Here is a 16,367-nt window from a genome sequence, read left to right as displayed (position 1 = left end):
AGCTACCTTTCATTCAAATACTTGGTAGGCAGAGACAGGCAGGCAGATCTCTGTGAGTTTGAGGCCAGCCTGGTATACAGAGTGAGGCCCAGGACAGCCAGGGCTACATAAAGAAACCTCATCTTAAAAATAAATAATTAAATAAATAGTAATAGCTACCAAAATAGAACTAGGAATAAAGCAGCATAAAGATGTGTACATAAGGCAAAATGCACTTGTGAATGGCAGGGCGCTGACTAGATCACTGGTCAGCTATGTCAGCACTCGTCAACCCTCACCACTTAGACATGTCCATAGATCTGCTCTTCTCAACGTCCCCTCCTTAGAATGTTTTACATGCTCCTTGAAGATATGGTTATTACTGAATGGAAAAATACTTTATTTCTTAGCTTTAGTTCATAGGACATGGTACAGATATATAGGGATAAAATAAGAATGCGTAGCAGCTCTTCTTTTCTTCCTTCTTAAGCACGAACAGAAGAGCAAGGAGCAAACAGCACTCAAAACTTGTTAGACTGTGAAAGTCAAAGACGTGGCTCAGTGGCTAAGAACTCTCACTGCTCTTGGGGAGGACCTGGGTCAGCTCCCAGCACCAAGACAGCACAACCACCCACATGTGTATACCACGTTCTGTCTTTGCAGGTTCCCGTACACACATGGTGTTCATATGCATGCAAATGAAATATATATGTATGTATATTTTTAAACTCGTAGTCTTGAGAGAGCACAGCAGGGCCCTTCTAGAAGGGCTGCAAACATTATTGAATACTTAAAGGATACGAGCTCAAATGTCAACTTTTGTAAATACTGTGCAACTATGAGCATATTTAGAAACTTAGAGTCACAGAAATATGTCTTAGTCACAAGGTATAATTTCACTCATGCAGTGTGTGTACTCACTGAGCCATCTTACCGGCCAACATTACAATGTCTTTAATGAGAAAAATGGGAAAATATCTTATAGAAAATAATGAAGAAAACAGCACTTTTCATTTCTAGAAATTATTTTTGTATATATAAACTTTAGAGTTTTCCTCCCTGAAGTTTTCATTAACATTTTCAATTTCAAGGTTTACTTGCATGTACAGTGTCTTCTATCCCTTCTTAATATTCCCTTTTAAAAGGTATAATTTTAAGGTCTGGAGAGACGATGCAGCAGTTAAAAGCCCTCGCCACACAGACAATCTGGGTTGGGTTCCAACACCAACAAGGCAACAATGATCTGACAATTCAGTTCCAGGGGCTGCGATGCCCTCTTCTGGCCCTTACAGGCACTGCACACACAGTATACAGACAGACAAAATACCAAAAATATCCAGACATATTTTTTAAAAGCTCCTCCCCACCCCCATACAAGGTTTCTCTGTGTGTGTAGCCCTGGCTGGCCTGGAACTCACTCTGTAGATCAGGCTGGTCTCGAACTCAAAGAGATCTGCCTGTCTTTGCCTTCTGAATGCTGGGATTAAAGGCATGAGCCACCACTGCCTGACTAAAAAGGCTTTTTAAAAAAATAAAGTAAGAAGAAACCTCTTTCTAAAAGTATTATAGAATGAGGAGATGGCACTCACAAGAGAGGCTAACTTATTTCATTAAGAGCATAGTAAATTGCCCAAGCAAAAGTGAACTCATCTTTTTACTCCAAATCCAACTTTTGTCAGTTGTAAACACTTTTAAAAAGACAAGCAACACAGCATTACCTCTGCTGTGTGTCCAAACCATACTCCATCTAATTATCTGACAGACCAAAGTATTAAAATGTATTTAAAGAAAGTATTAAAAAGTATTTATCTGACAGAAAAAAAGTTTAACAAATTGTTTAACTTATTATCAATTAAATCACATTTTATTTATTTTTGGGGAGTTCTTTTGAGTTTCACTCTGTAACCCTCTTTAGTCTACTTACTATGTAAACCAGGATGACCTCAAACTCAAAAAGATCTACCAGTCTCTGCCATCAAGAGCTAGGATTAAAGGTGTGCACCACTATGCCTGGCTGAACATGGCTTATTTTATGAAAAAAATAATACTACTAAATCAAATTAAGTACAAATAAGAAGTTAAAAAATAGAAAAAAAAGAAAAGAAAAAAGGATAAGGTGATCAAACAATGAATGAAATTCACAATCAGACACTGAGAAGTGTACTCAATTACTCCTGGTAGCCTTTGTTCTGTGAAAACATACACCAGTGACTTCTTCTCCATACTCACATCTCTGTGCCCACTGCTGGCAGAATCATGAAGGGGGGTGTCATCATCTAAGCCTTGTGTATTAACATCTGCTCCCGCTGCTATAAGTATTTTAGCGACATCATAATATCCAACATTGCACGCTTCATGCAAAGGTGTCCAACCTAAAGTAAAAATATAAATTTAACAAGAGTTCAAAACATGTGCTTTTTATATTCATATAAAAATATGTATATTTTATATACATATATATGTATATATATATGTTGCATATCAATTCTAAATTGAACACGACATGGAAAGAAAAGGGAAAGAGGAAGAAACTATTTAAAATAATCAAGAATACCATCAATTTTGCAGAAGGTCCATTTGAGAAAATATCTGTTTCAATGCAACTAAATTATTATATAAAATACTAATTTCATTCAGTTTTAATTTGGTTTAATTTATAATCATCAAAACTATAAAAATATTTTTAAAAGAGGTAAAATGAGTTAACTTTGGAAAGAATCAGTTTAAAAACTTTTATGTTTTGTGCTTTATTATGCTCATATCTTTTCTAGACTTAATACTGCTTTTAAGAAAAATAAATCTGTCACTTTGTTTTCATAATTAAACATGTTCACTAATCAAATACTAGAAAGCATTAAAAAACACAAACAGCACTGTAATTCTATAATGATCCTATCACCCAAGTATAAAAATATTTAAAATCTCATTAATTCTTACTAGCTTCCCCATATTCATAAACAAGAATGGATATTTGTCGAGGAATATTTCTTTATACTGTAAAGATGTGTCTCTGCCTCAGGCACCTTCTAATTGGTTTAATAAAGAGCTAACTAAATGACCATAGCTAGGTAGGAGAGAATAGGCAGGACTTCCAAGCAGAGAGAGAGAAACTAGGAGGAGGAATCTAGGTGGGATTGTATCAGCAGACTCAGAATGAGTTGGATATGCTGTACTAAGAAGAGGTAACTGAACCACATGGCAGAACATAGTTTTTTTTTTTTTTTAAAAAAAAATGGGTTAATTAAGTTATAAGAGTTAGTTGGGAAAAAGCATAAGCTAAGGCCAAGCTTTCATTGTTAATAGTGTCTGCGTCATTATTTGCAGGCTAGTGGTCCAAAGAGAGTCCGACAAGAGCCGGGCGGTGGTGGCGCACGCCTTTAATCCCAGCACTTGGGAGGCAGAGGCAGGCGGATCTCTGTGAGTTCGAGACCAGCCTGGTCTACAAGAGCTAGTTCCAGGACAGGCTCCAAAGCCACAGAGAAACTCTGTCTCGAAAAACTAAAAAAAAAAAAAATAAATAAAAAAAAAATCTGAGTAATTTGTTGACAAGGAAATGTAATAAAGATCAAAGTTTTATATATACTTCAAGCTTTGAATAAAATATACTTTTAAAATTATAGCCAGGATGTTTCCATTTTAGTTCCTGGGTATCAGAATTACTAAGGTCTCACCTGCAAAGTCTTTCACATTCACATTTGCCCCTAAACTTATTAATTCTTTGACTTGTTTCACATCTCCTCGAATAGCAGCCATGTGTAAAGGCGTTTCACCACGTTCATTTCTTTTATTAATCTTATCTTTTTGTCGAGATGAAGAACTGGGCGTCTTCTTCTGGGCTGGTGTTGCTTGTGATGGATGACTTGGTGTGGAATCTGTAATAAAGAAGACAGTTCACAAAAGTTCCCAATCACTTATGAACCACATCAACCACCAGCATGGCACAGTAACTCTCTGGGTGCAGCAGCGGCATACATACCTTGGAGGTAACTAACTGCTATCTAATTGGACTTAAAGACCCACATAACAAGAAGGAAGCCACACCTGGTACTGGAAACCTAGCTAACTAATTAGTACTAGTGACACCATGGTTACTGGAGAAGAATCTATAACCACTAATTTGGTAAACCAGCATAACTCCCAATAAAAGAATCTATAAATATTTGTCCTTATGTTTACAGTTAAGTATAGTTTCTAACTTTTATCAAGGAAACTTTTCTTTGCAACAGATGGAGAAGACTACAAGAAACCATGATCAAAGTTGAGTGGGGGAGCCAGGTCCCAATGGATATATCTACAAAACACACCCATACCTAAGGCTGAGGAAGTGAGGGGGCAGAATGATTCTAGTCAGGGATTTGCTGTGAGACTGTATTTCCTAACATGGGAAGCTATACTCATCTGTGTGCTGAGGATACCAATAAACATTCCTAACTGGATGGAGATTAGCACACAAGGTCTCAACCCTATTCAAAGAACTAGAGGTGACTTGGTAAAGCTGGAAGCAGAAGAGGTGGCCTTCCCCAGGCACATAAATTGGTTATCCAGTGACAAAGAGCTAGCCATGAAAACATATACAGCTAACATTATATAGACTCGATGGGTATATTTTGGAGTACATACATACATATATATGTATATATAAATACATATATTCATGTGCTATGCAATAACTGCTGAAGAAAGAGCCCATGACTTTGAAGAACAGCAGGCAGGGTATACAGGAGGGTCTGGAGGGAGGAAAGGGAAGGGAGAAATGTTGTAATTAAAGTACAATCTCAAAACAGAAAGATACAAAGGGAAAAGCAGTTCTAAGTGATTTTGCATTCTTGCAAAGTCCTTAATAATAACATAACTATTTCTTAGAACACAGGGAATACTGTCTTAACCTAATAATCTAAAAATTGCCAAGCAGTAGGGCCTTTAATCCCAGTACTCGGGAGGCAGAGGCAGGAGAAGTCAGCCTAGTCTACAGAGCGAGTTCCGGGACTTCCAGGGCTGCACCTTTGTCTTAAAAAGCAAAACAAAAGAAAAAAAAAAAGAAAAAGAAAAAACAAGTCAAATATGATGGTAACAAGCCAATGTGAGAAATGTTTTTCCTTTCTTCCAATTTATACAATAAGGTTTAAAATGATAATGGAATATCAAATATATGTGTGTTTCCTTAATGAATAATTTGATGGAATACAATGATTTTTTCCTGGGCATGCTGTAGAATATTAAAATCAAGATGAAAATACACTGGAGGCTGGCATTCACAGCCCTGACTAAAAACACTAGTGTTCTTTCCTGATATAAGGCACTAATTCAATTCACAGATTATTTAACTATGAGTAATAAGTCAAAGCTCTGTAGGAAACAAAAGCAGTTAGAAAAAGATTTGTCAAAATTATGCTATTCTATGATTCACATATTTTTAACACTTTTATTATTTTAAATTGTGGTGAAGGGGAGGCTTGTGCATGATTCCAAGTACCCTCGGATCCCAGAAGCATCAGGCCCCTGGAGCTGGAGTTACAGGTGGTTGTGAGCCAAGTGCTCTCAACCACTAGGCTATCTTTCCAGGCCAATTCACATCTTTTTATTCTTGATTTAGCCTGTACATCAAAAACCTCTACCCTCACCCTACCAATTTTATAACCACTAGGTGAAAAAAAAAATGGGTTCTTAAGCATTTACTTTTGAAAACATACAAGTACTTAACCACCTGCTCTAAGAAGGGAAAAATCTATAGAACGTAATTTTTCACTGCCTTGCAAGAAAACACAGCTAGAGCTCTACAGCATCAGCATCCTTTCTGAAACAGAAATCAAAGGTTTGCTTTGGGAACTTTAAGTACAGTGTCTTTCCAACAATCTTTCCATTTGGCTATTTCTAAAACACAGACTCCTCAAGAGTAAGAACTCTACTTTATTCAGCATCAAACTACTTACAAGACATCCTGCTACACACTGGAACTCAAAAAAAATGTGCTGAATAAATTTTATAATCATGACAGTTAAATTATTTAAGAAAATGGCTTGTTGACTTTCTTATAAACTAAAGGATCTATCAACGGGTAAAGTTGTCAACCCAAAACTCTAAGCACATGTTCATGATAGCTAACAACTTTTAACTTCAAAAGCTTTCCACTCTAGTTTTATACATTATAATAAAGTTGATTAGCAACTATCCTTAAATGAAAAGAACCAGTTGTAGATTAATGTAGTATAATCATATTTATAGTAAAAAAAAAAAAGCAAACACCCACATGAGCAACAACAACAAAAGATACATCTCTGACTTGTCTAGTGATATAGACCTGTAATAACAGACTCTCAGCAGACTGCTGAGGCAGGAAAATTACCAAAGGTCTGGTTTGGCTATGAAGTTCAAGGTCAGTCAGCAAGGACAACTTAGTGAGACCTATTTCAAACTAAAAGGTAAACACAAAGCTGAAGATGTGACCTGGCAGTTGACTAACTCACTTGGCATACACAGCCAAGACAAGACAAGACAAAACTGATCTGTGTGTTTATGCCCAGGAAATCCCTGAGTATAGGAATGAGACTCCTCAATAGTGATGAGCTAGCTATAGTGGGTGGGGATAGGCGTCAAGGATGAGAAAAACTTTCCCTTTCAGAGAACTATAAAAATGTTTTAGCATATCTTTCATTTGTCCAATCTTTACTAAGTTATGATAGAAATAATGAATACTGGGACAATGAGTTGTCTCAGAGAATAAAAGCGCTTGCTACCAAGTCTAGCAATCTGAGTTCAATCCCTAGCTTCTACATGTCAGGAGAAAACCAATTCCCAAAAGATGTCCTCTGACCATATATACAAATGCATGTGCATATATACACCTAATAGGTAAATAAAATATGTAAATAGTTCAAATACCTATATTAGAGAAAAAAAAAGAAACAATGGGAGTAATCAAAACAGCAAGTTTTATTTTTTATAAACTAGTGCTGGAGAGGTAGCTCAGTGGCTAAGAGCACCCAGTGCTCCTGCACAAGACCTGGGTTCAGATCCTAGCACACACCTGCCGCTCCCTGAGTACAGACTGTAACTCAGGTTCCAGAGGATCTGACACCTTTTTTTTTTTTTTTTTTTTTTTTTGGTTTTTCAAGACAGGCTTTCTCTGTGTAGCCCTGGCTGTCCCAGAACTCACTCTGTAGACCAGGCTTGCCTCCGCCACCTGATGCACCCCCACTACCCGGCCTGACACCCTTTTCTAGTCCCCACTGGCTGCTGTATGCATGTGGTGCACACAAATGGCCAGTCACACACACACACATACTAAGGCATGTGCACACTCATAAGAAAATAAGTAATTTTCTGGGCTCAGAGGTTAAGAGTAATGGCTTCTCTTCCAGAAGACCAGGGTTCAAGTCCCAAAACCCACATGGGAGCTCACAACTGTCTGTAACTCCAATGAGACATCTTCACAGAGACATACATGCAGGCAAAACACCAATGTGATGTGGGAGAGTCTTCTGTTTGTGTTGATTTCATTCGTTAATAAAGAAACTGCCTTGGCCCATTTAATAGGCCAGTCCTCAGGTGGGTGGAGTAGACAGAACAGGAAGAAGGAAATGAGGTAGATGGCTCAGACAATTGCCCGGCCTCTCCTCTCTGGGACAGTCGCCATGCTTCTCCTCTCCAAGACAGACGCAGGTTAAGATCTCTCCTGGTAAGCGACCACCTTGTGGTGCTACACAGATTACTAAATATGGGTTAAAGGAAGATGTGAGAATTAACCAATAAGAGGCTGAAGCTAATGGGCCAGGCAGTGTTTAAAAGAATACAGTTTCCGTGTAATTATTTCGGGTGTAAAGCTAGCCGGGTGGCGGGACACAGCCCCGCCATTCCTTCTACCCCAATGCACATAAAATTTCTCTTTTTAAAAAATAAATAATTTTCTAAAAAAATCCTTAAATTTTAAAATAAGTGCTATTCAAAAAAATAAAATAGGATCCCACTTGCAAAATTTTCAAGCTGATTATTCAATTTCAAATCCCTTGTTTTATTTAGTAACTACTTAAATTAATGCCTAGTAACTATAAAGGACTCCTGCTCTTACAGACCTTGTAATCCCACTGAAGGATACAATAATAAAATGTCATACAAACAATGAGAAAATTAAAAACTGATATTATGAATAGTGCTGATTAAATTCAATAAAGGATAAGAACTCAAATTAGTAGAAAAGAATTGTTAAAGAAAGTTACCCGGACTCTAGGCCAACTAAGACACATTAACTCAATTTCTGTAAATGCCAATCACCTGGACTATTGTCCCTTGCTGTCATCTGCATTAGAAGTGCCATCTGCTTTCGTTCCGAGAGTGGGTAACCAAAAAGAATGCTAACTGGGGTGGATTTCTTACTTCCAGCTTCTTTTTTCGTTTTCTTCTTTTCTGGACCTTCTTTCTCTGTAACGATTAATAAATATGTAAGAATTGGAAACAAATGTAAGTATTCAAAGGCAACTTCTTTGGTAGATGCTATGTGTGCATATGGACAATGTGTGTATACTAGAGGTAGCCAGACAAAACTGCTAGACTTATATAAGAAATATTTTCCTGAAAGTATTGAACAATATATTCTTGATTCTGTTAAAAATTTACTACTAGAAACATTTTAATTTTGACTGTTTGTTCTATTAAAGTGTACAATCTTTAACAACAATTCAAATAGTTCTTAATAGAGTTGTTTCTTGGTATCTCTAAGTATTGTTTCTAGTACTATTGGTAATAAAACCTGCAATTGCTCAACTCTCTAAGATAAAATTCAGGATTTGTATATAACCCATGTGACTCCTCTCATACACTTTGAATTATGTCTAAATTACTTATAACATGAAGTATTATATTAAGGCTATGAAATAATTGTTATTCTGCATTGTTTAGGGTTTAATGACAAGAAAAAATTCTGTAGTTTTTTCTCAGTATTTTTATCTGTAATCAGTTGAATCTGTGGACAAAAAGCCAAGTGTAAAATTCTCTTTCACACAGTATCTAGCATTACTGCTGAGCCTAAATACCAATGAGCCTTACAATTATTGTCCTAATTCCACCAATTACTTGTACAATCTTGCAAGAGGCTAAGCATTTAAGACAAGTCTCAACAAAAAGAACAATTACTGAAGAAAAGCCACCAAATCATTTCCCTGCAGTGGCTGAAAAACTGAACATGGAATGATAGCAATCAAAGTTAAATATGAACAACTAGAGATTCTGTGTTGTTAGGAGTTAAAACATATCCTGCAAAGAGCCAGAAATTTCCAAAGTCCTTCTCAAAGAGATCCAATCTACCACAGAGGTCCGTTTTAACTGTTCAGAAATCCTTCCAGCAAAGCAAAGTACTCCCAGTTATGTGGAATGGGCTCAGGCTGCACTGGATGGTACAGGTACGAGATACAGATGTCTTTTTTCTTTTAGGAATTCACCTGAATTAATTCCAATACCAGGAACAAGTGAATCAAAGGTCTGATTATTACCTATTAGATACCTATTTCTGGAACTTAAAATTCAGGTTTAGAGGTACTTGAAAAAAGAAGCTACAAAAATAATTAATAAAATTTGAAATTAGCAGAAATTAAATAATAGTAAATCTTGCAAGTTTCAAAAAAATCAATTAAAACCTAATATCTATAGACACAAGAAGTTAATGATTGGTCCAGTGTACCATCTCCAGTTAATTAGAAAAAAATGGTATTGCAATGATCTAGAAAAATGAGGTCTTAATATTTTAAACTTTGTTGCTCACAAATGATTCAAATCATTCTGTGAACTGCTACTATATCCATATGTTGAATGGCTGATTTTTTCCAAACAAAACCAAATGTTTCAAGACTTACTAAAACAAACAACAAACTCAACCTCATTAATATGTTGATCTTTCATTTTTATCATTCTTGTATTATCATCAGTAATGAACTGATTTCACAAAAATCCAGTCTAGCCCAATATTTAACCTATCACTAAAGTTATTACAAAGCCTTAAAGATGTCTTTGGAGAACATTTTCTCCCCTGAAATACAGACTCTTTGTCTTAATGATTCTCTATATATCTTTGTTTTCTAATGTCTAGGGAGGAACAACTACTCTTGTTTTGAATGGCTTTTCATCTGATAACAATTTTTAAATATAGTGAATGTACTTCTCTCCTAGAATCAAAATATTTAATTTAATCTAATATACAAACATTTAAGAGAATGTTGAAAAATGCTTTTAAGAAAAGAAATACAACCTGGCAACAAGAGTAGAACCCTACCAGTACTTACCTCTTGTGGGTTCTGAGACAGGTTTCTGCTTTGTAGCTCAGGCTGACCTTAAACCTGTGACAGACCGGCTGCCCGCCCTCACCTCTGGAGTGCTGGGATTATAGGTGTGGATTACCACACCTAGATGCATTGCTTATTACTTGCAAAACTGTGCATTTTAATATAATTTAAAAAATACAGACACTCCATGCTGAATATGGTGGTGCATGCTTTTAATCCCAGCACTGGGAAGGCAGAGACAGGTGGATTTCTGAGTTAAAGGCCAGCCAGATCTTCATAGTTCTAAATCAGCTAAAGTTACATAGTGAGACTTTGCCTTTTCCCCCACCACACACACACAAAAGGACGACACTCTAAAGTGTATATACCTGGTTATACTATCAAATGATCAAATATATAAGTACTTCAGAAAAAGACAAATTGGATGTATTCCAAATATTTAAACAAAAATTTTACACTTGCATTCAATATGAACTAGTTTTTTTCTCTGAGTTACCATAATCATCTTCAAAAAATTTACATTTTACACGAACTAGGAAAAGAAAGTGAACTGAATTGTGGCTGGTATAGCTAAATTTGAGACAATTACATTAAAATTTAAATTGTTAAATATCAGACTACTATATTCTAAAGTTTATATTTAAAATTTATTATTTTTAATTTTGTGTGTGGTTTTGGTTGTTTTGGAGACAGGACCAAACTATATAGCCTGAAATAACACAGGATTCACTGTACAGCCTAGCAATCTCCAACTTGCCAACTTTTTGACTTCTATCTACTGAGTGCTTGTGTCTAAAGTATGCAGCCACATATCTACATAGTTTGTGAAATTAGAAATCATCAATAGGACTATGTGGGATCTATACTCTGAATGCCTCATTTGACTGGCATCAATTAGACAGTGATGGCAACTGTTTATCTGAAAAGGAGCTAGACAGTTCTCACGGTTGCTTGTTTGTTTTTAAAGGTGGGGTAGCTGGAGACCAAATCTAAGAATTTTACACGGATGTAAGAGTTCAACCACGCAGCTGTATCTCCAGTCAAGTGCTCCATTTCTCAGTAACTAAAACACATACTCATTTGTTCTACTGAGTCAAAACTTTAAACACAGGTACAACCAAATACCATCATTTAGCGCTGTCTGCCAAAGAACTGAAATTCTATTTCAAGACTTTTAAGGAAAACTCTAAGAAATTTACCTAATACTAATCAAAATAAAAACTAAAATGCTCTTTACATCAAATCCATCTTTCTGTCCTTTCTTAGCATTCAGAGCTTCAGGAATAGAGATGCCCCTCTAACATTCTAGAAGATCTGTGCCTTTTCCTTTTCCTGTCAGAATAAACACAAAACTCAACATTGTCACTTTTCAATTAAGTGTAAAGTTACCGCAGAGAAGGGACAAAACTTTTTCTTGGAAAACTTGGCTCATAAACTTATTAGTGTCTCAAAAATTAAGGGATAAAGTATTTCCCAGTGAAGTAGTTTCCAAGTAAGACAATGAAGGCAGGTGAGCATAACTTAATCACATTTGTAGTGTGAATATTGCATCCTGGGGGAGAGGGGCACTGCCATTAAGCCCAGGTACTAAAAATGCTACGAGCAGGTGACTGTGCCTTTGTCAGCAGTGGCAGGCAGACCATGGTCGGTCTTGGTGCTCAGCAGTCCCCTTTAGAAAGGCACACTGATGCCACAGCAAACACAGCCATAAGGAACTTATCACCTCAATGATTTCAGGGTAACTTTAAGGATGAAATTAGTTCTTCCCCACTTCTAGAGAGTTCCCCAAATTTATAAGATAAATAAAATACATGTAGAAACAGTAGGTTTGTGTTCAATTTCTATAGCTAAGTGTCATATGCTAAAAACTAGAAAGAAATTCCCAAGGGCTATACAAGATTTTCATTTTGGTAAGTTCAAAGATGAATGTCAGTCTAATTTTAAGAAGAAAGAAAAGATCAGTCAAAATAACTAGTCTTGCTTGCCATGGTGGAGCATGCTTTATAATCCCAGCACTCAGGAGGCAGAACCAGGCAGATCTCTATGAGTTTGAGGCCAGCCTGATCTACAAAGAGTTCTAGGCTAGCCAGAGCTACACAATGAGGCCTTATTTAAAAAACAATTAGTTTTATTCTTTATTTTAGAATGAGGGAGTTTATCTCCTATATTTTTTATTTAGAGTAATTATGAATTCCAAACAACTGAAGCTGTAACTAACTAGAGAAGTTCTAACACAGTTAATGAGGGGGCATTTGTGTACGTGACCCCATATTTTAATACACTTATGGTTAAATTCTACCTGTAAAGCAAAAATCAATAAACACTATAGAACTCAGTGAATACTATTTTTAAAATATCTATTTTAAAAGAAGAAATCTCCTGACTAAACAAGGACACTAATGCTGTTTATCACGAGTACACTTGGGAAGGATTTACAACAAGGCAGACCAGGAGCCTCGGTGTCCTCTCTTAGGGAAGACTCTGAAGCTGAAAATTTTGGTGGATTCATATAAATTCATTTAATTTAGCAAAGATATCTATAAACTGTTTTGAAAACAAGTTACTTATAGTACACTACTCAAATAAACATGATGAAACCCACTGGCTAGCAGGAGCACCTGATAATCTGATTACCTGAGTATGTCCTGTAAGAAGATACAAGTCTCTCCCCCCAGTTCTCACTTCTATGTCCTGGGTCTGAATCTACAGAATGAAAAGAGACAGGAGAAAAGAAAAAAGCACACCAAGGGAAATGCAGAATTCAACGTAACAATATTTTTAAAAGACCATCAATTAATTAGGCAATGATATATCACTGGCTTTACCTCAAAAATAGTATTTTGGAACAACAAATGACGTTTAAAATACAGGTTTGTCCAACATGTAACATTTCAGTTTCTTAAGCAGAGTAACTTAAAGTTTAGTATACTTAAACACTATGATGTTGTTTAAGTATAGCTCTTTTGATGCTATTTTGTTAACTCTGTCAATATGAGAGACAATGTTCTTATCACCAATTTTCTGTTTAAAATTTGTCTTTGAGTAAGCTGAATCAAACTTATTTTCTATGAAGGCCAAAATTATTCCCAAGTCAAAAGAACATCTAGGACCTCAGTATTGTCCTAGACCACAGACTGTTCACAGATTGTACTCATTCCCAGTCATAGGAATTACTGCCGCATTTACTAATGAAGACAGAGATCATCCAAAACTATCATCTTATAATCTAGGCTTAGAGTATGGACTTCTACCAATTTAAGACAGCTATCGAGATCTCTGATGATACAAACAGAGCTGCTTTTACTTTTAAATAGTAAGTCATTTAACTTACAACTTACTATTCTTATAGTCACAGCCTCGGTTTATTGACACATATGTACCTTTCCAGAATAATTGTTACACACAGAATTAACAACTTAAGTATGACTAATCAAATGTTGGGAAAAAAACAAGTTAGAAAACAATCACAGAATACAATATATGAGAATTTTAAACTTTTCAGTTTAGTAATTAGAAGGCGTGTTCAAGAAAAGGGGATCATTAATAAAATAACCTTTAATCAAATGTAAAGCAAATTGATAAGCTGATTCAAAGACAAGACTTTTCAAATTACATAAGAATTACATTTTAAAAATCTGACATTTCACATAAAAATAAGCAAAGTTTTAAATGACTTCCATAGACTATTTGGCTTCACTTACGTATTTAATAACTTTTTAAAATATTTATTTATTATGTATATAATATTCTGTCTGTGTGTATGCCTACAGGCCAGAAGAGGGCACCAGACCTCATTACAAATGGTTGTGAGCCACCATGTGGTTGCTGGGAATTGAATTCAGGACCTTTGGAAGACAAGGCAATGCCTTAACCACTGAGCCATCTCTCCAGCCCCCTGTATTTTTGAGACAAGGTCTCACCACATAGCCATGAATGGTTTGGAACTCACTAAATAGACCAGGCTGGCCTCTTAACTCAGAGATTCATCTGCCTCTGCCACTCCCTCCCAAGTAATTGATGTTTTGATCATGTTCACACCCCCATAATATTCCACTGGTCCTCCCTTTATTTGTTCGCCATGACCCTATGTTCTTCCCTCTACTACTTCTATGTCATAGAAACGTGTCTGTATTTAAATCTATATTCTGTAGATAAAAGAAAATGTGATGCCTCATCTCTCTCCCCTTACCCTCTTTGTTCCCCTTTCTTCTCACAAAATAGTTCTCCTGCTTTCATGTCACACACAGAGAGAGAGACACACACACACAGACACACTAACACATATACACAGACACACATACACACACACATCTTGTAAAACATGTTATTCTCTCCACATTGCTTGAGTCACTTTAAGGTAAGCCCTTTAATAACATCCACAGCCTCAGGAGAGGTGAATTTCTATGGCTGGCTGACAGATAAGGCTTCATTCACAAAATTTAACATAGTCTACAACTTGGGGACCATAGACTTTGAGACCAGACTGTGCCTCTCTGAATTTTCTTGAATCACACTGCCTTAAATGTCAAGAGAAAACACGATAGTGCCAAATCAATGATGTTTACCAAGAGGAGACTATCTATCTATCTATCTATCTATCTATCTATCTATCTATCTATCTATCTAACTATATATTCATACACACACAATTATATATCATATTATGATATTTCTAGCTACTTATAATATGCAAACTGAAATGATAAGCACTACTAGTTCATCTCTATAGAATATTAGGACTATCATAAGTAAAACCACATTCATTCAAATGCTATTTGAGTTTGGGAACATCTGTAAGCTGCTGGAGGCTTCTTGGCTAGGTATGATTATCTTGGAGAAACATGAAGAGTCAGAAGGCCCCCTTTTAATAAAGGAGTGATTCAGGATATAAAAAAACGCAGTCTACAAAGACAGTCTTGATGACACTACTCTTCATCAAACAACTGTAGGTTTTTAGTTTAGCTGTCAAGAAAGAGCCTCATACAGGGCATCTAAGACAGGAAATTTGGGATCAACCTACCCCAGGACCCAGCAATCCCACTGTTGGGAATTTACCCAAGAGATGCCCAATCATATTACAAAAACATTTATTCAACTATGTTTATAGCAGCATTATTTGTAATAGCCAGAACCTGGAAACAACCTAGATGCCCTTCAGTGGAAGAATGGATGAAGAAAGTGTGGAATGTATACACATTAGAGTACTACTCGGCAGTAAAAAACAATGACATCTTGAATTTTGCATGCAAATGGATGGAAATAGAAAACACCATCCTGAGTGAGGTAACCCAGGCCCAAAAAGATGAACATGGGATGTACTCACTCATAATTGGTTTCTAGCCATAAATAAAGGACATCGAGCCTATAATTCGTAAAAAATCCTAGAGAGGCTAAATAAGAAGGTTAATCCAAAGGAAAACATATAGTTATCCTCCTGGATATTGGAAGTAGACAAGATTGCCGGACAAAAAAATGGGAACTTGGGGGTGGGGTGGGATGGGGGATGGGGGGATGGGGAGAGAAAAGTGTGAAGTGGAGGATGGGAAGAGCTTGGGGGAATAGGATGGTTGGGATATAGGAAGGGTGGATATGGGAACAAGGAATTATATATCTTAATTAAGGGAGCCATTCTAGGGTTAGCAGAGACTTGACTCGAGGGGTTCCCAGGTGTCCAGGAAGACACCCCCAGCTAGTTCCCTGGGCAGCTGAGGAGAGGGTGCCAGAAATGTCCAGATCCTATTGCCATACTCATGAATATCTTGCATATCACCATAGAGCCTTCACCTGGCGTTGGATGGAGAAAATGACAGAGCCCCACATAGGAGCACCGGACTGAGCTCCCAAGGTCCTGATGAGGAGCAAAAGGAGGGAGATCATGAGCAAGGAAGTCAGGACCGTGAGGAGTGTGTTCACCCATTGAGACGGTAGGACAGATCTAACGGGAGATCACCAAGTCCAGTTGGAATGGGACTGATGGAACAGGGGACCAAACCGGACTCTCTGAATGTGGCTGACGGTGGAGGAGGACTGAGAAACCAAGGAAAACAACGGCAATGAGCTTGAACTCTACAGCATGGATGGGCTCACTGTGAGCCTTGTCAGTTTGGTTGCTCACCTTCC

At 36.8% G+C, this 16,367-nt stretch overlaps 1 protein-coding gene across 4 annotated transcripts in view; it reads right to left on the bottom strand.

Annotated features, from left to right (window-relative positions):
* The window catches only part of Ankrd12 (ankyrin repeat domain 12), a 115,164-nt gene that overhangs the window by 59,594 nt on the left and 39,203 nt on the right, over positions 1-16,367 (bottom strand). For 3 of the 4 annotated variants that reach the window (XM_038338893.1, XM_038338891.1, XM_038338892.1), the window contains exons 4-7: positions 12,882-12,950; positions 8,248-8,394; positions 3,651-3,851; positions 2,209-2,351 (exon numbers count right to left, since the gene is read on the bottom strand). In XM_038338893.1, coding sequence (XP_038194821.1) covers positions 2,209-2,351; positions 3,651-3,851; positions 8,248-8,394; positions 12,882-12,950 — 560 coding nt within the window. The remainder of the gene's footprint in view (positions 1-2,208; positions 2,352-3,650; positions 3,852-8,247; positions 8,395-12,881; positions 12,951-16,367) is intronic. The other variant, XM_038338894.1, reaches the window with a different exon arrangement.

The sequence above is a fragment of the Arvicola amphibius genome, chromosome 8, assembly GCF_903992535.2.
Source record: "Arvicola amphibius chromosome 8, mArvAmp1.2, whole genome shotgun sequence".
Classification (NCBI taxonomy): domain Eukaryota; kingdom Metazoa; phylum Chordata; class Mammalia; order Rodentia; family Cricetidae; genus Arvicola; species Arvicola amphibius.
This window is presented reverse-complemented; position numbering and strand designations above follow the sequence as displayed.